Source organism: Panthera uncia, chromosome E1, assembly GCF_023721935.1.
Source record: "Panthera uncia isolate 11264 chromosome E1, Puncia_PCG_1.0, whole genome shotgun sequence".
NCBI lineage: Eukaryota > Metazoa > Chordata > Mammalia > Carnivora > Felidae > Panthera > Panthera uncia.
The window spans coordinates 24,236,279-24,261,760 of record NC_064814.1 but is presented as its reverse complement, the minus strand read 5'-3'; the positions used below and the strand labels follow the sequence as shown (position 1 = coordinate 24,261,760).

Genomic DNA, 25,482 nt, shown 5'->3' with positions numbered 1-25,482 from the left:
GCAAGTCACGGAGAGCCCACACCTTTCGCGGGGGAGCCTAGGGACGGGGCACGGCCGGGGGGTCTGTTTGCCCCAAACCTCAGTGCTGCTGTTCCCTCCCCTTCCAGCCTCGCCACACACGGTGTCTTTGGAGAAGAAAGCCCTAGCGCCAAGGGATCAGTGACCAGACACTGGTATCCCCAGGGGCTACCAGGAATCTAGAAGACGTGGTTTGGTGGGAGAGAGCATGCGTGTCCACGACGGACATCTGGGTGTCCTGAGCGCATCTGAATGAGGCAGCCCCGGGCACCTGGATGGCTCAGTCAGTAGAGCATGTGACTCTTGATGTCGGGGTCGTGAGTTCAAGCCCCACGTCGGGCGAAGAGCTTAAAACGAGGCAGCCCGGAGTGCCCGTGGCCTCAGCGTGACAGGGAGAGTACCTGTACCCGAGCAGGGTGGATTTGCCCCGGGTGACCTCGGATGGGAGTGGCTGGACATGGGTTCACCCTGGGAGTGTTGCCCACGTGCGTGAGAGTGTGGCCGTGAGCGTGGGCGGGTGTGCGCGCAACAGTGCATGAGTATGCATCCGTGTGGGAGCGTGTGCACCTGTGCGTGCATTGAGTGCACGTGTGGGTGTGCCTGTGTACCCGTGTAGGCACTGTGTGCCTTGCGTGAGCGTGCACAGGCGTGCATGGGCGTGTGCAGGGTGCGTATGTGCCTGGACGCAAACGGGTGTGTGCGTGAGTGTTCCTGTGCCGGGTGTGCACGCACACGTGTGTGTGAGTTTGTGCGGAGGCTGCGTGAGTGTGCTTGTATGCACACAACTTTGCACGTGTATACGTGAGCGTGCATGCATGTGGGTGTGACCGTGTGCACGTGGGCGGAGGCACACGTGTGTGCCTGGGTGAGTGTGCGCCGTGCGTGTGCGTACACACGTGTGCGCGTGTACACACACCCCCTTCGTCCCTGTGAGCATCGCCGCGTGCCTCTCGAGGCGTCTGATTTATTAACGAGGACAATACAAGGAGAGCGTGCCTATTACTTCTGGTGTCCGCATCAGCTGCTGACAGCTTCGTGGAATTGAAATATCTTATTTAATGCGAGTAAGAATCATTTTAAATATCAACCGTGACACTCAAGGACTCGAACCAGAAAGGGCATCGTGTGTTTCCCTGGGTGCCGGAGAAGATGCCACATTTGTTAGGTGGTTATTTTCTCCCTGCCCATCTCGTGTCTCTGAAAATCCATCTATCTGTCCCGGCTCCTCCCCGCATGCCCGTGTGCCCTCCACCCCGAGCTCATCTCTTCCTGTGGGAGGACTGGACTGAGCCAGCGGGTCCCGCGGGCCAAGTCAGGACACTCGGAGGGGCAAGAAGAACCATGTGGATTCGTGCTGCATCGTCCTTTCTTTCCACCCCAGCCCTGCCCCAAGGCCCTCTCTCCCCCGCCTGCTCCCTTTGACCACCCGACTGGGACAAAGCAAAGCTTCCTCGCCACTTGCCGCTCGGCCACTGTCAAGAAGCCTGAGGAAGCTCTGAGTGCGGTTACTACGGAAAGATCTCGTCACATGCACAGAGCAAGGAGCTAAACAGCCTCCTGGAGGCCGAGTCTCCTGCTGGAGAGGGGAAGGATCGTGGGTTGGCATTTGCTTGCAATTGCATGAAGACGTTCTGGACAGGTGCCCGAGAAACTAGTGGCTGTGGCTGTGCGTGTGCGGAGCTGGGAGCCATGGGTGGCTGGGGAACACAGAGGAGAGAGACGTTTCCGGTGTGCCTTTTCTTTTATTCGTTGAATTCTGAATCCTGGGCACGTATGTCCTATAATAAATCAATAAATAAGTGGTCCTTCGAGGGGGCCTCGAGGTGGCTGATTCCAGGTGTTCTCCGGCCCCTGGAGCCACGCACCTGCCACTCTTTGTCATGATGGGAGGGAGAATGAAGTTTGGCAGGTCAGCCAAGAAGGGATGCCACTTACCTACTCCCTGCTGTTCATCCCCAGAGGAACCAGGCTCAGGTCCCCGAACCCAGAGGACACAAACAGAGGTGACCGGGAGGCTGGGAGGTCAGGCTGGTGGCAAGAACCTCACTGGGGTCAGGAGGCTGAGAGGAACAGGGTTTGGAAGGGGAGCTGTCATTCTCTCACTGTCCTCGGTGTCCCGAGGAGGCAGAAAAGGAGGTCACATCCTCTACTGGCAGCCAAGGGACTGAGGTGTAGCCCCTCTACCAGTAAAGAGGATTAGGTGACCAAGGGGGCATGACAGATCCTTCATGGGCAGCTGCGGACGGTTGGGGTTCACACGTCCATGGGCGAAGCCAAAGAATTTGCCGGACAAGGGAATCTGTGCTCTCCTGATGCTTGGTGAGGAGCCCCTAATGGATCCTCACTCCGGTGGGGGGTTTCTGCAACACCCTCCTTGTCTCCCTCCCGGAACCTCTCCACCTCACCCCATACCTTCCACTCCCCACCAGTGACTCATACACCTGCTCCCTCATTGGACAAGCATTAGTACAGCACGTGCCATATGCCTGGCAATTATGTCTGGGGCCTCTTATAAGGAGCCCATCAAAGTCGGCCATCATTGTCCCCATTTTACAGATGGGAAAACCGAGGCTCGCAAGGTTCCAGAACTTGCTCAGCACACATTCTTAAGAAGGAGCAGAGAGGTGGGACGCTGGGGTGGCTCGGTCGGTTAAGCGTCTGACTCTTTTTTTTTCCAATTTTTTAATGTTTATTTTTGAGAGAGAGAAAGCGCAAGCAGGGTAGGGGCAGAGAGAGAGAGGGAGACACAGAATCCAAAGCAGGCTCCAGGCCGTCAGCTGTCAGAACAGAGCCTGACGCGGGGCTCAAACCCACGAGAGCGGTAAGATCGTGACCTGAGCTGAAGTCGCACGCTTAACACCTGGGTGCCCTGCGTCTGACTCTTGATTTTGACTCAGGTCATGATCTCACCAGTTGGTGAGTTTGAGCCCCTGAGTTGGGCTGTGCCCTCACGGTGCAGAGCCTGCTTGGGATTCTCTCTGTGTCCCTCCCCTGCTCTCCTTCTCTCAAAATAAATAAACTTAAGAAAGAAAGAGCAGAGGGGCAAGCCAAACCTACATTTCCCTGAGTCAGAAGCTCTGGTGCTTTCTTCAACGCCATGCTTCCCTTGAGAGGAGATCAGATGTGGGCCGTCCTAGACAGGGCATTCCACCCATCCCCCTGTTCCTGGACAGGGCTGGGCTCATCCACTTCCTGCCAGGCCAGCGGCAGCAAGTGGGTGGGATAGACGGAGCTGTGGGCGTCGTGTCTCCCGAGGGCCCGGGAGGGAGCATTTCGGGGACAGCGGGCACTGCCACTGTCATTATCAAGGCTACGTACCGTCCAGCACGCTGGATTCGCATGCTGAGGTGCTGGCCAGCCTCGTCCACCCGCCTGGGAGCCTGGGAGGCAGGGGGACCGGGAGCTGGAACTGGGGTGGAGTGGAGCGGGTTTCCCTGGTAGGAAAGGCAGTGGGCGGAACTGTTACTTTAAATAATGTTGCCAACCAGCCAGAAATAGGTCCCCGGGCGGGAGGAGAAGGAAGCCGGAGGATGGAGAGGACGCACAATGAACCCCACTCCGCAGGGGCCAGGGAGCGTGGCCTCAACTACAGAGGGACCAAGAGGGAGGTCGAGGGCCAGTGCTCCTCTTCTGGCCTCGGGGGAGGGGCAGGCCTGCCGCCAGTCGACCTTCCCTGGGCCCTGGGGGTTCCCGGCGGACGCAAATGGACACAGAGCCTTCTGCAGAAATCCACTTCCATTAAAGTTTAAATTTCACTACGCATCACTGACATCAGCAAACAAACCCACATCCAATGAGTCCCTGGTGTCTCTTTTATAATGTATCCTTAAATTATATGCTCCAAGTGCGTTTTTACATTTTATTTTTAAGATAAAAGCCATATATGCGTACGATAAAGAAAATTCCGGTGGTGTCGAAAGACATAAAATGGGGAAGTAGAAGTTTCCCTCTCTCCCCCTCCCCAGCACTGCTCTCAAAAGGGAGAGAACACATATCCGTCTCCGAAGCTTATGTCCATGTACGATGTATATGCACATATATACAATTTATGTACTCGTGATCCCATGTATCCAAATATATGTCCCATGTATCCAAATATACATTTATATATATGAATATACAAATTTCACTTACCCACATGGTATTGTACCATTTACACTATTCTTTTTTTTTTTTTTGTCCACAAACTAAAATTATTTTTATTGGGCCAATTTGCCTGATCCTAAACATTAAACTGAGGGTTTGGTAGCCTGTGTCCGTGAACAACAGCTTTACCAAGAGTGGCAACCATCCGATACCTCCCTTGTCCCTAGCAGTCAGCCGTGACACTGATTGACTTCTTCCTTCCTCGTGTTGTTAGTTCCATAAACGTCTCCCCCTCTGCAGCTTCGACGTCCTTTCCACGCTCTGTGCGAGTCGGACACCATTCTGTCTCCTACAGGTGTTCTTGCTTATTCCCCGGCCGCAGCATCGTTAACTCGTTAACTGATCCATTCATTGTTGGTGGACATTTAGGGTGCTTCTGATTGCGTGGTTATCTCTGCCATTATAAGCAATGCCACGGTGAACATCCTCATACCTGTTTTTTGCCACATTTTTGCAGTATATCTAAAGGGCCAGCTCTCGGTGCTTTGCCTGTTCTCATTTTGATAGATTTTGCCCTAAAGGCTGGGCCACTCTACACTTGCACCGGCCAATCTGAGGGTACACCTCCCCGCCCCCCACTCTTGACAACCTTGCACGTGATCAAGCATGAGAGTCTCTGGCCGTCTGATATGTGAATGTTGTCTTGTTTTGATTGGACTTTCATTGTGACAGAGGTTGAGCATCTTTTTGTTAGCTTGCTGGCCATTTCTGTTCATTTTCCTCTCCCTGGAGCCTTTTAAATAATATCTGATTCCATTTTCAAAGATAGAGAGCTTTTCCAGCCAATCTCGCCTTCCATCTTTCTTCTCAGGTCACCCCATCGTTTTCGAGACCCAAACAGTTTGCCCAAAGCTGTCTCCCCTCCCCGCAGCAGAGGCGAGCAAGAGTGTGATGGGCTTGAGGATGGGGTGGAAGGAGAACGGGGAATTTGCCAGAGCCTGGGCGCCTGATATCTCCCCATCATCACTCCGTGCACAGTAGCGAGGGACAGATAAGAACTGCAGCCGGTGGCAGAGATAAGAGGCTTGGACAGCCAGAAGGTTCTGAATCATGCTGCAGAGCCACAGCCAGAGCCAGAGCGAGCTCGGCACCTACCCATCTGTGAGTCTGGGGCTCGTGCAGTCCCCGGATGGAAGGGGGGCCCCTTGGAATATGGTGTCCGTGTTGAACTGGCTTACAGCTGAGCTTAGAGCCGGGCAGGCTCTGTGGGACCCTGGCCCTGCCTCTTAGCAGGGCCTAAGAGACCCTGTCAGTGATGAAACACTTCTGAACCTCAGTTTCCCCACCTGTAAAATGGGGGTGCCGGTAAAAATACCCCCTCCTTAGGATTAAGTGAACGACACTCGAATGCAGACCCACAGCTGGGTGCCTCTGTTCACATACGACAAGGAGTGTGAAGCTAGCGGGCTTTGCATAAGATTTAAGTTTAAAATTTGTTAAAATTGCTTTTATGCTGAGATTACGTTTCTTCTCGATGACCTCAAAATGTCCCTTTTAGAGAAAATGCTGACCAGTTCTATTTATTTTTCTCCCCCAACCTGGCACTTTTTAATATTACCTTTTTTTTTTTTCTTGCTTGCTTTTTTTGGGTTTCTGGTTGGTTGATTGTTTGTCTGTTTGCTTTTTGGTTGGTTGGTTTTAATGATCTTACTTGACAAAGTAAAAACTTGACAGTTTTAGATCAAGCCCCATTTTTTTAAGTGTTACTGGTCCGTGCCAGCATTGGCATATCCCAAGGACAAGGGACAATGAGCTTGTCCACCAAGTCTGGGTAAGCCCTAGCACACGCAAGGATGGAGATGTTCTAGGCACAAGCCCCTTGATCCTCTGAGGTTCCCACTGGGCCATTTGTTGCCCAGAGACAGGAAAGGTCATCACAGAGGGGGTGTCAGGACAGCTAGCCCCACCCACCCCAGAGAGCACCACCTGCCCATGTCTTGCCTGCCAGAAGTTCCTGTCCCGACCTGGCCTTGCATCCGCCCCGCCTCTCAGCCAGATCGGCACGTACCTGTTCTCCAGCCACCTCTCCCCCAACACCAGACCCTGCTGCTCTTTGAACCAGTCATGTGCTCCCAGAGCGGCTCTTCAGGTTCATGCATCCTGGCCTCAGGGCCCACTCATACAGAAATCCAGTCTGTCCTGCTCAGAAGGCTCTGCCTTTTCCCTCCACAAAGCTGCAGTGGGGCTAACTTTAAGAATGGAACGATGCAAAGCATCTGGGGAAGCGTGTAAACTTCCCTGCCTCTGTCACCCCATCCATTTCCACTAATATTTAGTACAGTCCTGGGTCTGGCCAAAAGAGAATGCCCCCACCTTTCTCAGTCACACGAGTCACAGGCAAGGGAGGACGGCAACCTCCCGCATCCCTGACGTCTCCCGGTGGGAGGCCTGGTCACAGCCAGGGTCAAGGACATAGGCGTAGCACCTCCTGTCCTTGGGAAAATGCAGGCTCCTTCCTAGGCACCTGAGCAAAAGTCTGGTTGCCTTCGGGAGGGACTTTGCTGTTGACGAGGCCCTTTCTGACTCCCAAGACCTGGCCAGAGGATCCAGAGCTCCCCCTGGTACTCTTCATTCAGGAAGACGCTGACCTGGCGACTTTGCCCTGCGATCCCATCTGACGGGCACATCCCTGCACCTGCCTGACTCGCTCATTGGCTGTCCCATCTCCCCCCAGGTACATGATCACCAGCCTGGACCGCACCCACGCGGGCTTCTACCGCTGCATCGTGCGTAACCGGATGGGCGCCCTGCTGCAGCGGCAAACCGAGGTCCAGGTGGCCTGTAAGTACAGCGGGCGACTTGGGGCAGGGTGGGGCGCGAAGCGGGAAAGGGCCTGCAGGGTCCTCACCCGCCACCACGCTCTGGGCAGAGCCAGATCCCGGCCGCAGCCTCCCACGCTCACTGGGTCCTCGTGGCGGCCCTTCCTGCGTATCCGTGAGCCCTCACTCTACGGTTGACGGAGCTGGCGGGAGCTGGCGAGTCCACACCGCTCAGCAGCACACGTCTGCCGGCTCTGAGTTCAACTCCGTTTACGTGGGACCAGCTGCTGCTTTTTTAAAACGGGCCCTACCACCTGGTTCATGGGCCTCCTCTGGGCTTGGCTGGGCCTCACACGGGGGGGTCTTCATGATGGACCCCCTCTCCGACTACTTACAGTCTTTTTGGCAGACTTCCTGGCGACCCCCCACCATGACCTTAATCTTTCCCTCCTCCAATTCGCTCAGCCCTGGAGCAGTCACAGCAAGCGGGTCCCATGATCCTCAGGGAGATGCCTTATGGTGGCACCATGACTCTAAGAGGGAGAGGGCAGATGACAAGTCAGGGTTCCTGGAGGAGCCAGGTGAGCAGACGACAAAGTGGTCGGTCCCTCCAAGCCCCCCCACCCCGCCCCCAGTCACTGGAAGGACTTTTTCAAATGGTAGGAGAGAAGGCAGCTTCAAAGGACCCCAAGGGCATCTCAGGGACCAGGGCCCCGGAAGCACCAACCAACACCCTCCCCCTGAGACTCGGTGTCACCTTCCCAGTCCTGCCCACCCATCCTAAAATAGCTGCTGTATGCCAGAAATGAGCCTCATTATGGGCTGTTTTCTTTCTGGGTTCTTCCAGGGGCAGAGGTCCAAGGTTGCACAGTGGGACATGGGAATATGGAAAGCTTTAGTCGGCCTTGAAATTTAAAAAAAAAAAAAAAAAAAAAAAGGCCACCTTCTCATCCAGAGCCTACAGGGGCTCGCCTCTGAATTAGCACAGGAGAGAGCTGGCTACTTGAACAGAAGTAGGGGAGAGAAATCTAAAAGGAAAACCTCAAGCGAGGCAAAGAGTGTTGATAATAATTATGGAAAACAACCGTAATCAAAAGTGGAGGACGGATTGTCTCCATAAATCAGCACTAAAGGCAACTCAGCTCACTCAGAGGAGTGGAAAAGCCCTGAATTAAAATGATGGATCAGGGCACTGTCAGCGGCTGGCGGGCTCCCGGGGAGCTTGATTTAGCCAGTGCTTGGATCCCGCAGGACAGGGGCAGGGCCATGAGCCAGCCTCCAGACAGATGCGCGTGCACGTGTGGGCCCGTGTGCGTGCAAATGCATGTGCCTGAGTGTGGGCTCATGCATGAGGGTGCACATGTGTGTGTCTGCACTGGTCTGCTTCTTTGCCCCCCGCCCCGCCACCGTGTGTGGGCGAGAACGTGTGTGCAAGCGTGTGCACATGCATGTATCCATGTGTGTGTGTGTGTGTGTGTGTGTGTGTGTGTGTGCATGGCATACACTGTTCCGGCCAGAGGCAGAGCAGTGAGCTGGCACCTGCACCCTCCAGTCAGCCCAGCCTCCGCCCCTCCACTGCCCCCCACCGGGGGATCCCTGTCCTCTCAAAGCCAAGTGTCACCCTGGGCTTCAGGAGCCCCCACAGTTGCCCCCCCAGGCTACACAGCGCTGCTCCCTGGCTGTGCCTGGGTGGCTACAGGTGGTCCCTGGCAGAGAGCAAGGGGTACCTGGAAGGGGCTGAAGCACTGGACGGAGTGGGGAGGCCTGGGTCCACCCTCTTCCTGGCCACCAGCTGCGGCTCCCGGGGCCAGCCCTGAGAGCCCGCCCCTCAAACTGCGCCCAACCGCTCTGTTTCATAGCGTCGTAAAGTAGAAACCACTGTCTGCAGCCCTCTGGGACCTAAAGCCAGGGGGGTCAGGTGAGCCCTGGGAGCTCCACGTGGCAGCTGAGAAAACCACCCCTCCTCACAAGTTAAGGAAGGCTTCACCCAACCGTGGTGGCCACGGCGGGACGGAGAAGGGAAACCCACCTCTCGTCCCCTCCCTTGCTGGACACGCTTGTCTCTTGGGGAGCTGGGGCCGGGGAGAGGGGTCTCACTCTTGCTCTTTAGTTCTGGAAGTTGAAGAATCTGCTGTCCAACCTGTCCCCTCCTCAAGACACCTTCCAGGACCCGGGTGCGGGGGAAGGTGAGACCTGGCGAAACCAGCCCCACCCACAACCTCGCTCTGTCCCGCCTGTTGCCGAGCTGGGCCGCGCCCCCTTTTCTCTCCGTCCTTATCCCACAGCCTGCAGGGTAGCGCCCCCACCCCCACTGCACGGATGAGAAAAGCAAGGCTGGCGGGGACAGGGGGGGCATGAGGTGACCGCCTGCGTCACACGGTGAGGAAGTACCAGAGAAGGACTTGAACCCGCAGCTGCCTGATTCTGAAACACTCCCCTCACCACACTGCCACCTGAGGTCAGGAGAAAAGTCAAAATGGGGTGGGGGTGGGAAGGGGGGGGATCACCTGCTAAGCTCAAGGTTCAAATGGAATCACATGGATGCCCTGGAGTGTCATGTCCTGTGTCCAGACAGCCCCGCAAATAGGTGCTGTGTCCACCCAGGATGGACGCCGTCTCACAGGGGGTGGGGGTCACACGCTCTTGGCTGTCCGCAGCGGCCAGTGTGAAAATGCTTGTAAGTAAATCCCGGGTTCTTCTGTGCCTAAAACACGGCCATGCCGTGGGGACGGGGATCAGCAGGTGTGGCTTCCAGCCCCAGCCTCCGCCCTGAGTGGCTTAGGGCTCTGGGCACCTGGTGTAGGTGCACAGGGGGGCGCACAGGGGCAGATAGAGGAGGACGTGTGGCCTCTGTCCCCCTGGAAAGGTGAGCACGTGCCCCAAGACCCCTTAGAACAATCACAGACACGGGGTCAAGCTCATGTCCCGAAGGAGATGCTAAGGGAGGTACAGTGGGGCCTCCGCAAGGATCCCTCGTCCGGTGTGGCTGTGCATGCGTCTTTCCTCCGTGGGTTCCCAGGACAAGTCTGAGAGGCAGGGGGGCAGGAAGGCGTGTTACGAGCCCTATCTCGAGATGAGGCAACTGAGGCTCAGAGGAGGTAGGAGACAGCCCAGGGGCCCGCAGCCAGCCTTTCTACCTCCCACCTTTCCTTGCCTCACCTACCGCCACACTGTAGGGTAGAGCCACGAACCCCCAGTTCAAATCCAGGCTCACTTCTCCCTGGCTGTGTGACCTTGGGCAAGTTACCTCACTTCTCTGTGCCTTTGCTTCCTCTTTCCTGGGTGTGAAAATGGAAGCTAATATTAGTGCCTACCTTGTCCGGCTGTCACACAGCACCCCGCCCACAGGGTCGAGAAGCCTTTCTCCTGTCCATACGGCCAACCAGGGAGGGTGTCCGGGAATAAGCATTTGCAGACTTTTCTCACTCTGGCCACCTCCACAGGCATACTCCTAGCCACCGCATCTGCTCCCCGAGCTGGGGCCAGGGCAAGGCAAGTGAGGTATGGAGGCCGCACAATTCAAGGCGGTGCTCCCTCCCCGGTACTCACTGTGCACCTGCAGGGTGCTGAGAGCGGTGCCTCCTTACATCTTCCACCTGGCTCACCCAGTCCATCTAAGGATGGGTGGGGAATGGCTGCTTTTCTAGATGCCTCTGTCTCCCCTTGCGAAGGTTTCTGCCTCCCAGGGCGGAGGGCTTTGACCCGTCGGGTGATGCTGCCTTTGGAGGCTCCTTCCATGGCTGGGTCCAGCGGGACCCCCCTCTGGCCCCCACCCACCCCCTTCCCAAAGAGGGACTGTGAACCGGGTTCTAACGAGAAATGAATAAGGCAGCTGTGCTAACAACTAAGGATAATGGCCAAGTCGTTACCAAAAGATTCTTTACGTGTTTTTAATTACAGCAATTAAGAGGAAGTCAATAAAACATCCACCCCCTCCCCAGCTCCCTTTCTGCCGGCACCCCCCCCCACCACCCCCATTAGTCTCTTCTTTGTTGTTTTTTTTTTAAGTTGCCATAAATTTCTGGCTTGCGGCAAGCTGGCTGAATGGCTGAGGGGGATAGGAGAGCCTTCCTGGGTCAAGAAGCCTTCCTGGCCGTCCACACCCACGTCCTGAGGCCACCTCTGTGTTCTCCTCACCTGGGCCACATCCCTGGTTCCTCCCCCGCCCTCGTCCCTGGTCGGACGGAAGCCCCAGCCCCAGCAACAAGCCCACCCCCAGGCCACAGGGCCAAGGGCCTTAGCCCGTCTGGAAGCCAGGCCTGCAGCCACCTGTGTAAGACGGGACATGAGGGAATCAAGCCTGTTCTTGGGGTTGATCGAGCCCCAAATGACACCAGTGGGCCTGTTTTTCCTAATTCTTAACGTGAGTTTGAGCACTGAATATGGAATATTTAGGGGCCGTGCTACAGTTCGAGATAACTACAGCACCCGTCTTGCTGACCGTTTAATTCGCTCGTGCGACAATTATTGCTTTACGCCCAGTGCATGCTGAGCTCTATTCTAGGCAGTGAGGACGTAGGGGACAAAACTGGGACACATGTTCCTGCCCTCAGGAAAGTAGTAGGGCGCCATAAAAGTCAAAAGGTGAATATACGATAGAATAGAGGATGTAGAAAGCCCATGAAGAAAACTAAAGTGTTCTAGGGAAAAGTGAAGTCAAGGAAGAGTGATGGACGCTGGGGCAGGGGACTTGTTTGCTTTAGTGGCTGAGAGCGGCCATCTGGGGAGGTGGCATTGAGCAGAGTCTCAAAGGAAGCAAGGAGGGGAGTCACACAGAGGGTTAAGGTGTTTGCAGGCCAGGGAGCAGCAAGTGCAAAGGCCCTGGGGTAGGTTTGGGTGTCTGAGGCCAGGGTAGCTGAAGCAGAGTGAGGGAAGGAGAGGGTGGAAGGCGATGTAGCCGAGGAGGTGGGGCATCAGGGACAGATGGCGGCCTCCAAGATGTGAGTGGCACTTGTGATGTTACTCGCGGTGCCACGGAAGCATGCGTGGTTGGGGGGAAGAGGTACGATGCGGCCTGGTTGGAGGGAGGAGCGTTGTTTTCATAATAAACAGACAAAACCACAATGAAATACCATCTCGTGTCCACCCGATCGGCCACACCAAGGTGGCCAGCGAGACCAAGAGTGGCCAGAAACTCCCATCCGGGCCGGCGGGGGTGGGAGGCGGGAAATTGGTGCAGATTGGCAAGCAGTGTGGCATCATCTTGTAAAATTCGTGCGCGCGCGCCCTACAGCCCAGCGGTCCCACTTGGAGGCACACGCTCTAGAGATGCTCTGAGCCCCGCGTGCCAGAAGATCCATGTAACGCTGTTTGTAGCCGGGCAGCAAAGCGCTGAAAACAGAGTCAGCCAGCAGCTGCACTGTGCTCCCTCCACACATGGACGTCCATGCGGCCGTGGCGATGACTCAGCTGAGTGCTAGCGCATAGACGGAGCTCCAAAAAAAAAAAAAAATGCACACACACACACACACACACGCACACACACACATCACAGTAGACGACCTATAAAAATAATCCCAGGTATAAAGGGACTGAAACCAAACTACCCTAACCGAACGTTGTTCAGGAAATCATCTCCGTCTGGTGATGCTTGGGGGGAAGGCAATGCAGGGTTAACACAACATTCGGGGTGCAGTTACCTCTGGAGAGGGAGGGGGCGTGACTGGGGGGGGACACCGTGGGGGTGTGGCGAGGTTTGTTAGTGTTCTGTTCCCTAAGCTGGGTTGGGGGGTATGTGAGTGTTTGTTCTGTTCTTCTTTAAAGTATCCATATAATTGGGGCGCCTGGGTGGCTGAGTCGGTTGAGCGTCCAACTTTGGCTCAGGTCATGATCTCGCGGTCTGTGAGTTCGAGCCCTGCATCGGGCTCTGTGCGGACAGCTCAGAACCTGGAGCCTGCTTCGGATTCTGTGTCTCTCTCTCTCTCTCTCTCTCTCTCTCTCTGCGCTCTCCTGCTCACGCGCTGTCTCTCTCTCAAAAATAAACATTAAAAATTAAAAAAAAAAATAAAAATAAAGCATCCATATAATCATAATCGCTCTTCTGTACGTGTGACATATTTCGTGATTTTAAAAAAAGTGTTTTAGAAATAAGAAAAAGCAATGACTTTATTCTGGAGTGGAGTGCATACTTCACAAGACCTTTTAAGCGGTAACAAAGACATCAGGAGTTTTTAGGCCACCTCCAGCTGTGCCCCAGGCTTACACTTCTTTGCTCGCAGGGGAATTTGTTGGGAAAGGTGGATCAGCGCCACGGACATAACATGGGGTGTTAACGAGCGTGTACCTCGGAGGGGAAGTGCCGAAAACCCTTATCTGTTTCTGCCTTGATGTGCATGCTCTTTCCCAGGGGTTCCTGGGTCCCCAGGCTCTGCCAGCACGGGGCCTCCTTCCTTCTAGCCTTTCTGTGGCACGGGGCGGCTGAGTGGATGCCCCCTTGGCCCTTTGCTGCTGCTGTTTCGTATGCGTAGGCTGTGCCCTGGGGCCGGTGAGCAGAGCTGGAAGCCTGTGGAGTGGAGAGAGTGGGAGGGTGCTGGGGGCCTGAGAGCCACGGGAGGCAGGGAGCTTGTGGGATGGAAACGTGGAGAAGAGCATCAGCTGCAGAATTTGGACCCAAACCAGCTGTGCCCTTCCTTCCATCCCTCTCGCAGTGCATTCACGCACGCCTGAATGCGCGTGTCCGGCCATCCACCCTCCCGCCCTCCTTCCGTCCATCCGACCGTTCCTCCCTTTCTCCATCCGTCCCCTCCTCTCTCCATCCGTCCGCCTCTTCCTCCCTCCCTCCATCCATTCATCCATCCCACAGTAGGGGCTCAGCCAGAGCCATTGCATGATGGCATTAGGTGGGTTTAGAGAGAACATACAGTGTGCAGAGCACAGGTACCTCGTAGGGACTTGCTTATGAACACCGCTGCCTCGTGAAGCCCACGGTATAGCAGGGAGAGAGAAAGAATGTGCACGAAGCATGTTAATGGAGGGGACGAGTCATGGAAGAAGCAGAGTGGAAATGCAGAAGGGGGGCCAGGTTTGAATGCTGGCCCGGCCCTGCCCTGACTGCTTGACGTGGGATAAGCCACTCTGTCTCCATGAGCTTTAATTTCCTCACTGACGAAATGGAGCTAATAAAACTGAAGAGAGGAGAAAGAAACACTATTACCAAGAAATTGCTTGAAATTGTTCAAATATATCTTCGGAGTTCCGTGCAAAGTTTTTTAAATAGATAAAATTATGGTGAGAACGGAAATCGATGTGATTTATTGATGCAATTTTTTTATAGACAGAGCCAAGTAATGGAAATTAATAAACAACTTAAAATGTGTATTTATTAGAGTCGAGCTGACCGTGGCAGCATGAGGATGACGCGAAGGTGAAGTCCACTTAGGAAGGACACTGACACAGGGCCAGCATTCAGCGGTCTTTGCTCTTCAGTTGTGTTAGGTGGCTTAGGGTAATCTTTGTTGAAGAGGTAGATATTTAAACTAAACTGTGAAAAATGTGGACGATTCTAATATTTTAATACTGTAAATATGAGGTATAATTTTTAGCACTTTAATATACTCTCCCAGTTGCTATGGCTGTGTAACGAATTGCCCTCAATCATAACGGTGTCCGGCAATCGTCTAGTATACTCACCGAGTGCATGAGCCTTGGATCCAGACGGACATGGTGGGGGTGGCTTGTCTCTGCTCTGTATGAGTGAGGTCTCCGCTGGGAGACTTATTTAAAGGCTGGGACCTTGTCTGGCCACTGTTGGTGCTGACTATCATCTGGGGGCTTCATTTCCTCCATCCATGGGCCCTTCTCATGTCCAGGTGGGCCAGATTGAGCTTTCTTACAACATGGCGGCTGGATCCCAAGTAGGAGTGTCCGGACAGAGAGGGAGATCTAGATGGAAGCTGCATCCTTTTGATGACCTGGCCTTGGATGTCGTACATCATTATTTCCAGCACATTCGTGAGAAGAGTATGTTGAATGGGAGATAAATATTGATGCCTCCATCTTTGGAAGGATACACCCAAGGGTTGCCTGGGTGACTCCGTCACTTAAGCTTTTGACTCTTGATTTTGGCTCAGGTCATGATCTCACGGTTCATGAGATCAAGCCCCACATTGGGCTCCGTGCTGACAGCACAGAGCCTGCTTGGGATTCTCTCCCTCTCTCTCTTCCCCTCCCCTGATTACACACACATGCTCGCTCACTCGCTCTCAAAATAAATACACTTTAAAAAATAAGAAGAAAGATCCATCCTGACACATACATGTGGTATCTCATGTAATCCTGACTATAACCTATGAGGAAGGTACTCTTCACAGCTCCATTTTTCAAAAGAGGAAATTAAAGCTCAGCGAGGTCAAAATTTTGCCCAGAGTCATGCCTAATAAATAACAGAAGTAGAATTTGAACTCAAACCTCAGTGACTCCAAAGCCATTACCAGTGCATTTACCGCCTGCCAAATTTAGAACAAGGATGCCGACAGCACCTTCTATTTGCCGAGATACTTAATTGGCTGGATCTCTCTGAGATGCTGTTGAATCATGGCGCCTTGGTGAATCACGGCTTGTTCTGGTGGCTTTCTAGGCAGGGGCCCCGCACAAGGACAGGCCTGAGATGAGAAGCAGGGTGTAAATAATCCAGTGTGGCAGGATGGCAGTGACGTGGTTACCATGGAAAGGTTGGTTGGGGTCCGATTAGGAGGGACCTCGAAACCGAGCGAGGGAATTTAGACTTTACTGGGGGGTCATGAGGAGATGCCGAAGGTTCTGAGCAAGTCAGTGATATGGCCAGAAAAAGCAAATAGGAAGAGTGTGGGAGATGGTTGGGTGTGGGGAGCCTCCGAGGAGCACGTGGGGTGGGGGGCTCAGCACAGCTGGAGTAGCGGGGTGGGCTTGGTGGTGGGCCTGCGGGAATTGGGGAAAACACTTGGATGGACATTCCTGAGGAAGAGTCGTAGGACTCTGTGGGGACAGGGAAGTGAATGAAGCACCATGAAAGCCTCCAGGGATCTGAAAACCCAGGTGGTCTGGGCAGGTGCAGGTGGGATGCTATTCACAGAACTGAGATAACAGGAAGGTAAGATGTGCCAACATTTTCGGTGGGAAATCGAGTGTTGGGTGCTGGGGCTCAGGGAAGAGCCAGAGCAGATGTGAGAGTCTTTGCAGTGAGGCTGTGGGCAAAGCCATGAGCTTCGGCGAGGCCTCCAAGGGGGCAGTGTGGCCGAGAAGAGAACCGAACCCAGGACTTTGGGAAAGGAGAGCACAGGCCTGTGGTTCTCAAACTTTGAGGTACAGCGGTGTCCTCAGGAGAGCGAACCAAGAACTCGGAGATACAGGTGCATTGAAGCAGGGCCTCTCCGTGCCCCGGGGAGGAGCGGAGGAGGGGAAGAGATCGGTGGGCTGCCCGAGTTCCCAGGGGGTGCTGAGACCCACCAAAGTGTAAGAGCGGCTGGCTTGAGCCCAGACTGGTAGTTCTCAACCTTGGCTCACGTTGGAGCTACGGGAACAGCTTTAGAAATATCCACATCCAGGGGCGCCTGGGTGGCTCAGTCGGTTGAACATCTGACTTCGGCTCAGGTCATGATCTCACTGCTCATGGGTTCGAGCCCCGCATCGGGCTCTGTGCTGACATCTTGGAGCCTGGAGCCTGCTTCAAATTCTGTTTCCATCTCTCTGTCCCTCTCCTGCTCGTTCTCTCTCTCTCTCTCTCTCAAATATAAAATAAAACATCTAACAAAATATTTAGAAATATCCACGTCCCACCACCCCCAAAGGTTCTGACCTCGGGGAACATTCGAAGCCCCTCAGGGCTTTCTGAGGTTTAGCCAGGCTGCCAGACTCCCAGTTGAAGGAGAGGGAGAAGAGGCAGGGGTATTCGAGGGCTTGAGAAATAACAGTCAAAGCCGCACGAGACCAGGAGGCATGGGATGTGGCCCCCTTGGTCAGGGAGGGGGCAGCGGGCAGTGGGGACATGCAGGGTAAGTTTTCGGTGACCTGAGCCTGATTGCACATGGGAGTTCCGATGGCCAGCTCACACCGAGCAAGTTCTTGAACTGGCATCAGCACTTTTTTTTTCTAAACTCTAGGTGATTCTAACTGGCACGTGGCCAAGATGAGGACAGTGATGCTTCTCACACTTGAATATGGACACACTTCACCGGGAGTCTGGTTACGATTCAGGCTCTGATTCAGTGGGTCTGGGGTGGGACCCGAGACCCTGCATTTCTAACACCACGCGGGTGGTGCCCATGCTGCTGGCCCACAGGCCACACTTTGAGTAGCGAGGATGTCCGTCAATGTTCAAATGTCATGACTTTCCGCACAAACACCGCTTCCCGTACCCCACTGTAACCCTCGGCTGCTAGAATCAAACCCCACCCCGACTTCAGCAGGCAGGTGGGCGACCAGAAGTCTCCTGCCTGCATGTTCCCTTCCCCTCCTGGCTGACATATCGGAGCTGGGATAAGTGTTCCCCTCCGTATCTGCCAGCGGGGTAGGCATGTTTTTAAAAGAGCAATATGGTGTTTCCATTCGCACATCCATGCGGCTTCGTACACTTCCCACCCGAGGCAGAGGAGGGAAATCATCTCCATACTCGATTATGAGCATCCAAGACCCCACCCTCTCCAGCATCCCCAACCTTCCCTCCCCCAAGAGCGTAGGCAACCAGCCCCAGGATGCGCCCTTCAGCCCACCCTGGAACCCCGGGGCAGCTCTGCCTGACTCCGGTCTCTGAGGTCTGAGTTCAAATCCTGGCTCTGCCCCTTCCTAGCCGCGTGCCCTCAGACAAGTTAAGGAACCTCTCTGAGCCTGTTTTGGGCGGTTTCCTCCTCTGCAAAATCTGTGAAATAATGACCAACCTCTCGTGGTGGCTCGATGCATCGGTCGATTCGTGGATATGTGGATATAAACCCCCAAAGCACAAAGCAGGGAGTGTCATAATGATGGGGTTAGAGGGTGGGGTGACGGGGTCATGGGGGTGGTCTGAGCACGGGGCGGGGGTGGGGGGGAGGGGGCTCCTTCCCCGCCGACACCTGCTGCCACCGCTCCCGGCCTGGGAGCCAGACAAGCGGACCCTCACACGTGCTCTTTCGTCCCGCAGACATGGGGAGCTTTGAGGAAGGCGAGAAGTACCAGAGTGTCTCCCACGGAGAAGCCGCCGTCATCCGCGCCCCACGCATCGCCAGCTTCCCGCGGCCACAGGTGACCTGGTTCCGGGACGGCCGCAAGATCCCGCCCAGCAGCCGCATGTGAGGCCCTGCTCCGGGGAGGGGGATGCAGGGGGCTCACCCTGGGAGAAGGGCTTGGGGACCTCCCGGATGATGACGAGAGAAGGGCGGCTTATGAGGAGGGGCTCTCTGGGAGCACTCGTGTGGAGCCTTGGGGGCACGACGGCTCAGTCGCCTTCCCAGGGGTTGGCCTCCCTCTCAGCTGGAGATCCCTCCTGCCTCCCAAAGCCCTTAAACCCCCGACAGGCACCCTCCCCATCCGTGGGAGGGCGCGGGCACGTCCCTGGCAGGGTGGCCTCCGGGGTGTTTCCCATGTGGGGTGTGGGTGCGGCTGTGTGTGTTTTAGCTGCAGGGAGGAGGGGAGGCCCGGCAGGGAGGGACACACATGGCCCTTTCAGCACGAACAAGGACCCCTCTGTGTGGCCCGAGGCTTGGGTTGTGGGCCTGTGGGCAGAGCCGTGGAGCCAGCACCTCCACAGAGGGCGAGGGCCAAAGCATTTCCTCCGGGGACACTCCCGGCCCTCCCGATCCCTCCTCAGGGTCTGGAGCCAGCCCAGGCTTTCTTTCCCCTTTTGGACTCCAGCTGTCCCCTACACCCAGCAAAGAAAGACCACCTTTGTCCCAGTCTCCTCGGGCCACAGGTCAATGATGGGTGGAGCCCCTCCTGGTCTCGGGAGCCCAGACGGACGGTCCTTGCCTTTGGGGAACATAAAGCCAAGGGAGCGAAGCGTAACGAGAATAACATGGGAACATCCTGGCAGTAACAGCGGCTGTCATTTATCGGGTGCCTGCTGTGTCCTCGCACCTGGGCTCATAACCACACTGCCCGCGTGGCTCTGTCCTCTAGCATCAGGGCGCACCTCCAAGCGGGAGACACCCTATCTCCGTCCCCGTCTGATCCCCAGAGTGCACGCTCAAAAGACATCCGCCGCATGAACGACCATCACAACAGCCGTATGAGGTGGCTGGCTTTGTCCCCGTTTTACGGACAGTAAAGTCCCCCCAAAAGTGTAACGACCCGGCCACATCTCACACAGCTGTTTCCCGGCTTGCCGACCCCAGAATCAAGGTCCTTAATTCTGTCTTATGTGGAAATTAGGTGACAGCAGGGACGGAGACCAGGAGAGAAGAAGGATAGTGATTGTGCTTGTAGAGAATCGGTCCTGGTAGGGTGGTTCTCAACGTGGCTATACCTGTTGAAATGGGCTTGGACGATTTAAAATACGTTGGATCGTGAGGAGCCTGGGTGGCTGAGTCAGTGAAGCGTCTGACTTCGGCTCAGGTCATGATCTCACAGCTCCTGAGTTCAAGCCCCGAGTCAGGCTCTGTGCTGACAGCTCAGCGCCTGGAGCCTGCTTCCGACTCTGTGTCTCCCTCTCTCTCTGCCCCTCCCCCACTCGTGCTCACTCTCCCTCTCTCTCTCTCAAAAATAAATAAACATCAAATTTTTTTTTAATTTAAAAAAACTTTTTAAAAGTATGTTTGATCTTTAGATCCTACCCCCCTACACATTCTCATTTCGCTGAAATGGGGGCACACTCTGGCCACTGGGGGTCTCTTAAAACTCCCCAGTGACTCTGCCGTGCAGCCACAATTGAGAACCACTCTCCTAGGTTAGATCCATTAGCTACAGATATAATACTGCTGCATAACAAAAGGTCCCAGGGACCCAAAACAGTAAGCGTTCACTTGTCATGTGAATCTGCCGATGGGGACCTTGGCTGGACTCTCTCACTTGCCTGGGGTCGCCTGGCTCTTGATGAATTAAAATAACCAGGCCACTCTGCTCCGTATGTACCATCCCCCAGTCGGCTAGCCCCGGCTTCTTCTGGCAATGACAGAGGACCAGGGAGGAAGCGGGAGCGGAGACCTACTTACCAAGCCTCTGCTAACATCCTGATGGTAGAAGAGGGTCACGTGGTAAAAGTCAACCTCAAGAAGAGGGGGGATTAACTCTGCGTCTTGAGTGGGGAGACCCATGAAGGCACACGCCAAAGGGTGTGGATACGGGGCAGGTGAAACTTTGGAGTTGACCCCGGGGTTAACACAGGGACGGCCTGACTCATGCTGCGAGGGGGCTCATGCTTCCTCAGGCCTAAGGGCCAGTGAGGCCAGCAGATCAGGGGTTACCATTGACACAGATGCTGGGCTGCGTCTCAGCAAGGGGATGCTTTGCCACACGGGTGCAGAGACGGGTGAATGAGTCCTCCCTTCTCTGAGGTTCTCACACAGCTCCAGGTGTATCAGTGATGGCATCCTGCAGGCCAGTCCGTTGGCAGAGGCTGCCTGGAAGACGGTGTTGAGAAGGATACTGGGGCCCCATCCAGACTCCGTGGCAAGGGCAGTGCCGTGACGGTTCGATGGCGTGTGCCGTGGCTGCGGGGAGGGTTCGTAGGCACCCCTCTATCGTGTTTGCCATGGCGGATGAAAGCCTCACTCCCATCACCCCTTGCCTAACACCTTGCCGCCCCCTTTTCTCACTCCTGCCCTCTGTCCTCACCCCCTTTTCGTTCCCAGTAGCCTCTGGCACCAGGACAGAATGATCCTGGCTTACACACACATGCCCGCCCTCGTGGTCGCACCCACCACCTTCCCACCCCCACCAGCACTCCAGCCAAACACAGGAGAGAACACTGGAGATTTTATCTCCGCAATTACAGCAAATTAATATTCATAGCTGAGAGGAAAGGTCCCTGGAAGCAAATTCTCTGGCGTCTGTTTGCCAGAGATACGCATCTGATGGGCGCGATCAGCCAGAGGGGCGTGCAGGGGTGCTGGAGGCGGGTGCTATCTCCAGAAGGCTGCTCTCCCTGCCGGGACAGAGACGGCGATTAGCCACACTTCGCCTGTGCCCTGGTGCCCGTTGCTGAAAAGGAGACAAGATTCCCAACAAAGACACATGCTGGGGGCTTTGGTCAGATTCTGGGATGATTTCTTTTATTCTTAATGAAATTATCAATTGGGCCCCCGTGGACCTGAGGGAAAAAAGGGCTGGCTTAATAGGGGTAGTGGATGGGAGGTGGGGTTGGGAGCTGGGCCAATCAGGGAAGAGGGAAAGACCTAGTAAATTGGAACCAGAGGAGTGTGGCTGAAGAATGCAGCCCAGCCCCTGCCCGAGAGTTGAACCCTGACCTCCAGCTTCTTCGGGAGCGGGCGTATCTGGGATGCAGCAGAGGCCAGAAGTCCTTTTGCGTACCAGAGACAGCTCTATGGACTCTGGAAGTGAGGTACGGGGCCATTCCAGAACCATCTATCAAGGGGGTGGTCATCCCGCAGAAGGCTTGAGGTCCACAGACCTCAGCCACCTGCTGAGGGTGGAGGGAGGGCAGGCCAAAGTCATCAGTGCTTCCCAGCCCGTCTGCCCGCCACGTTCCGGTCCACATTCAGAGCGCCGCCCCTGGCCCGGGGGGGCCCCAGCGCAGAGTGCTTTCCTTGCCTCGAGTGCTGGTCAAGGCGATGCCAGCTGCACTTACAGACACCCCCCCCCCCCCCCCGCCGCCAAATCCCAGGGACTTAGCACCAGGGAAGTGGATTTCACACTCATCTAAAGTCCTGGCACAGGCAAGAGATGGGAGGGTCGCTTCTCCATCGTCATTTGGGACCTCTGCCGTCCTCAACACTGGCCTTCAGAGCTGCCCTGCTCTGACAGAGGGGAGAACCTAGGACTCTCACGGGGGCGGGGGGTTCTCAGGGTCCGAGCCTGGAGGTAGTGCACACACCTTCCACCGTATACCCGCCAGCCCAGCCCCGCTGTCCCACTGCCTTCCCCTCAATGGCAGGGGCGCCTGAAACAGGTAAACGAACTGCCATCTCACCCAGACCAGCGCATCTCAGCGACGGCACAACCCACACTTGGGGTCCAATAAGTCCCTATTGTGCCCCTGGGTAAGAACCACTGAGGGTCCATCATAATATAGATAAAAGAGAGCAAAAGGAGAGATCGGTGGGTGGGGTGGGTCTTCATCGCCCAGGAGAGAGCACATTGGAGGTGGAGACCCTCTACGGAGGCAAGGGGGTTTCGGGGCAGTAGATGCACTGGGGAGTGGGATCCAGGGGCACCCGGCGCTCCCAACCCACCAGGGGCTCTGTTCCACCTGAGTCTCCGGTGCCGTGGTGATGGAGAGGGTGGGGGGCTTCAGTGACGTGGTCCAGGGGCACCACTGCTCACCAGATTAGCCCTGACGTTGGACCTTGTGGCAGGCGAGGGCTGCCCGAGACGGAGGGTGACAGCCTCGGGCCAGATGGGGACAGAACCAAAGCAGTGACAGGAATCAGAATCGCTCAACCTCAGGGCTGGGAGGGAGCTTCACAAACATTTCTTCCCCCACCCCCTTCACAGATGTGGAGACTGAAGCCCAGCAGGGAGGAGGTTGTGTGCCCCTTAGAGACTGGGACCAAACTCATTCTGGAGCTGCCCCTGCCCTTGACACGGCCCAGTCTTCCTCCCGCACCCCTGCCCGCCCCGCAGACTACACCAAAGGACAAGGACCCACTGGCTTTGTTGTACCTCCCATGAGCTCATTAGCTAGAGGGTTGTTTTCCTCCAGGGGAAAAGAAAAATGGGGCAGGACGACTTTTCTCTCCTATTTCCCCAGAGCTCTGCTGACGACGTGACTCAGGCCATGAACCCCCAAAACCAAGAGAGAGGAAACCAGCACAGCCCGGCTGGAGAGGCATTAGCGGGGATGTTTATTTGAGAGCCTGTTTTAAAACTCTGTAACATTCACCTAATGGGAAAATTTGAAAAGAATTCAACTGGGTCTGTCCTTGTTAAACTAACATTAAGGATGTTTAACAGCTGTCTCGGGCACATCACATTAAAATCCAAGATAGACTTGACAAACTAATGGTTTTGTTTGTCATCAAGAGAATGGGTGAGAGGGGGAGGTGGGCAGAGCGGGCGTGGGCAATGCTCCCGGCGCTGTCTCACCCACGTCGGATGGGGCCCCCAGCTTCCTGCCTGGACGGACCCCTTTCCCTGCCTGCAGACCAGGGGCTGAGGGGCTGAATGATGGGAGCCCCGCAGAGAAAGCCTGCACCCCACTGCCCGGCTGGCCTCCCTTTCCCTTCTCAGCCAGCCCAGCCAATCTCATCCTTGGTGACCAGCTTCAGGGAGGTAGAAACTGATACCCTGGGAGGGGGCTGGAGGGAGAGGTGAACCCCCATCATCTGTGTTATAGACAAACCTGTGGCTTTGGAATCCATCTGAACAAATGTAGGACTAGGTGAAGGCATTGATTCTGGAATGATCCTGCTCATTTCTAAATTCATTATCATCGCCATTCATTCATCCATTCATTCATTCCAGTGAATGGATTTCTTTGGTGCAGAGAGGGACACACACACACACACACACACACAGCATCAAAGCTATGACATGGGAAAGGACAGAACACATGGGGGGCTCAGACATCCTGGGCCAGGTGTGGGAGGGGGGGCCGGGAAGCGTCATGTGGACCGTCTCGGACCTCCGTGCGTGTGCTGGACTTGGGTCTGACCCCGCCCCCCCGCCCCACGCTGGCAGTACATTCAGATTCTCTACGAACGAAATGTGCTAAAGTTTAGGCGGGAAGTGGTCCCGGGAGTTGGCCTGGAGCAGGGGCTCCGGGAGCCACGAGCTTCTTGTCCTCGGTCCCATCCTCCGATGCTCGGAGCCCCTGGGCCCCTGTCAGACAAATCTTTTTCCTCTGCTCAGAGCCATCACCCTGGAGAACACCCTCGTCATCCTGTCCACGGTGGCTCCCGACGCAGGCCGCTACTACGTGCAGGCTGTTAATGACAAGAACGGGGATAACAAGACCAGCCAGCCCATCACTCTTGCCGTGGAGAGTAAGTAAGCGGCCGGGCCTGGGACGGATGGAGGAGCGCGTCATTAAATCTTGGGAACGGGGCTCCGGAGGGTCGTTGGGAAGATGGAATGGTGGCGGAGCGGAGAGGCTGGAGGAGGGCCGGGGAGGGGCCTCTGAGGAATAGGAGGAGGAGACCCAGCTGAGGGAGCAAGGAGGCGGCTGAGTTCTGGATCCCGTTCCCATGGCAAGACGGAAATCCTGCATCGGGGGAGGGGACACTTAGCTGGCTGTCAGCAGGGCCGGAGACCCAGGGAGGGCGTGGACTGCCGGAGAGAGTGTGCACGTGTGGGTTATAGCCACCTCTGGGATTCAGGTGCTGACAGGGAGAGCGTGCCCGGGACCGGGCACTCGTTTCTAGAGAAATAGACTAACAGCCTCTACTCAGCGGGTGCACACAGAGTGCTGCTTCTACTCAGAGCGGGCCGTCTTCTCTCGGAACATAGGCTCTCTGCCCAGGCTCCTGCCTAAAAATGCCTCTCTGCCAGAAAGCACCCAGCACCCTGGAATAGAAAAGCTCTCCCCAGTGGCAGAGAATAGATGGTAGCAGATGAAAAGGGTTGGCTCCTTAGATCTCCTTTGCCAAGAGGTATTTGTCCAGCTGAGACTGAAGGCAGGTGTCTGATCCCTGCTGGAAATGCTGGGGAGCCCTCCCTGGCCTAATTCTCGAAAGCCAGCCAGGCCCCTTCCCTCTGTGCTCCACCCCTGGAATAGGGAAGGAGGGTGGGGTGGCTCAGGCAGCCAGTCCAGGCCCGGAAGCACAGAGTACGTGGGGCCAGAGCTTGTCACAGCCGCCCAGCAACCACACAAGCTGCGGGAGCCAGATGTTCACGTCTCTCCACAGCTGCACCACTCCTGCTCCAAAAGCAAGTCTCATTTATCACCCGCGGTCGCATGGGGACGCAGCCACCAGCAGCAAAAATGAGGGTGCTGGTCTGCATATGGAGCCTTCCCGTGTCCTTCCCCTGATCCCGGCCTCTGTCTGCCAGTGTCTATACAGCCCAGAACGTTCCTCGGCCATACCATGTGCCTCCCTGGGCTTTCTGAACACCAGCAGAATCCCTTCCTATATCCACAGAATTCTCTCCTTCCCAAGTTCCAGTCTGCCTAGAAAGAGACCTGAACGCAGGGAGGAGAGTCCCATTCCAGATACTGACCTCTCAGGGTCACAGATGTAACCTCTGACGTTGACCTGGGTCAAGGTCTCAGTCTGGTCCCTGTAGTGTTGGGGCCCAGCCATGACCTGGCTCTGTTGTTTCTATAGAGAAAGGAATTTAATCATCAGAGGGAGATGTTTTCCCCATATATTCTCTAGTGGTCAGAATACCTGGAGTCCAATAGAATTCAGTCATCGTGGAAGAGGCAGTGTTCACGGTCTGCGTCAAGGCCGGGCCGTCCTCCTGAGTGACTCAGGTTACCCTGACACCAAAGGTTAGAGCCCCCCACTCGGTGCTCCTCCCCAGAACCCAACCTCCTCACCCGACTTAAGCCAGC

At 55.6% G+C, this 25,482-nt stretch overlaps 1 protein-coding gene across 2 annotated transcripts in view; it reads left to right on the top strand.

The window, feature by feature from the left end:
• The window catches only part of SDK2 (sidekick cell adhesion molecule 2), a 265,790-nt gene that overhangs the window by 147,190 nt on the left and 93,118 nt on the right, over positions 1–25,482 (top strand). The window contains exons 3-5 of one of the 2 annotated variants that reach the window (XM_049637694.1): positions 6,839–6,945; positions 18,016–18,163; positions 23,838–23,971. In XM_049637694.1, coding sequence (XP_049493651.1) covers positions 6,839–6,945; positions 18,016–18,163; positions 23,838–23,971 — 389 coding nt within the window. Of the gene's footprint in view, positions 1–6,838; positions 6,946–18,015; positions 18,164–23,837; positions 23,972–25,482 lie in introns of those variants that run through there. The other variant, XM_049637693.1, reaches the window with a different exon arrangement.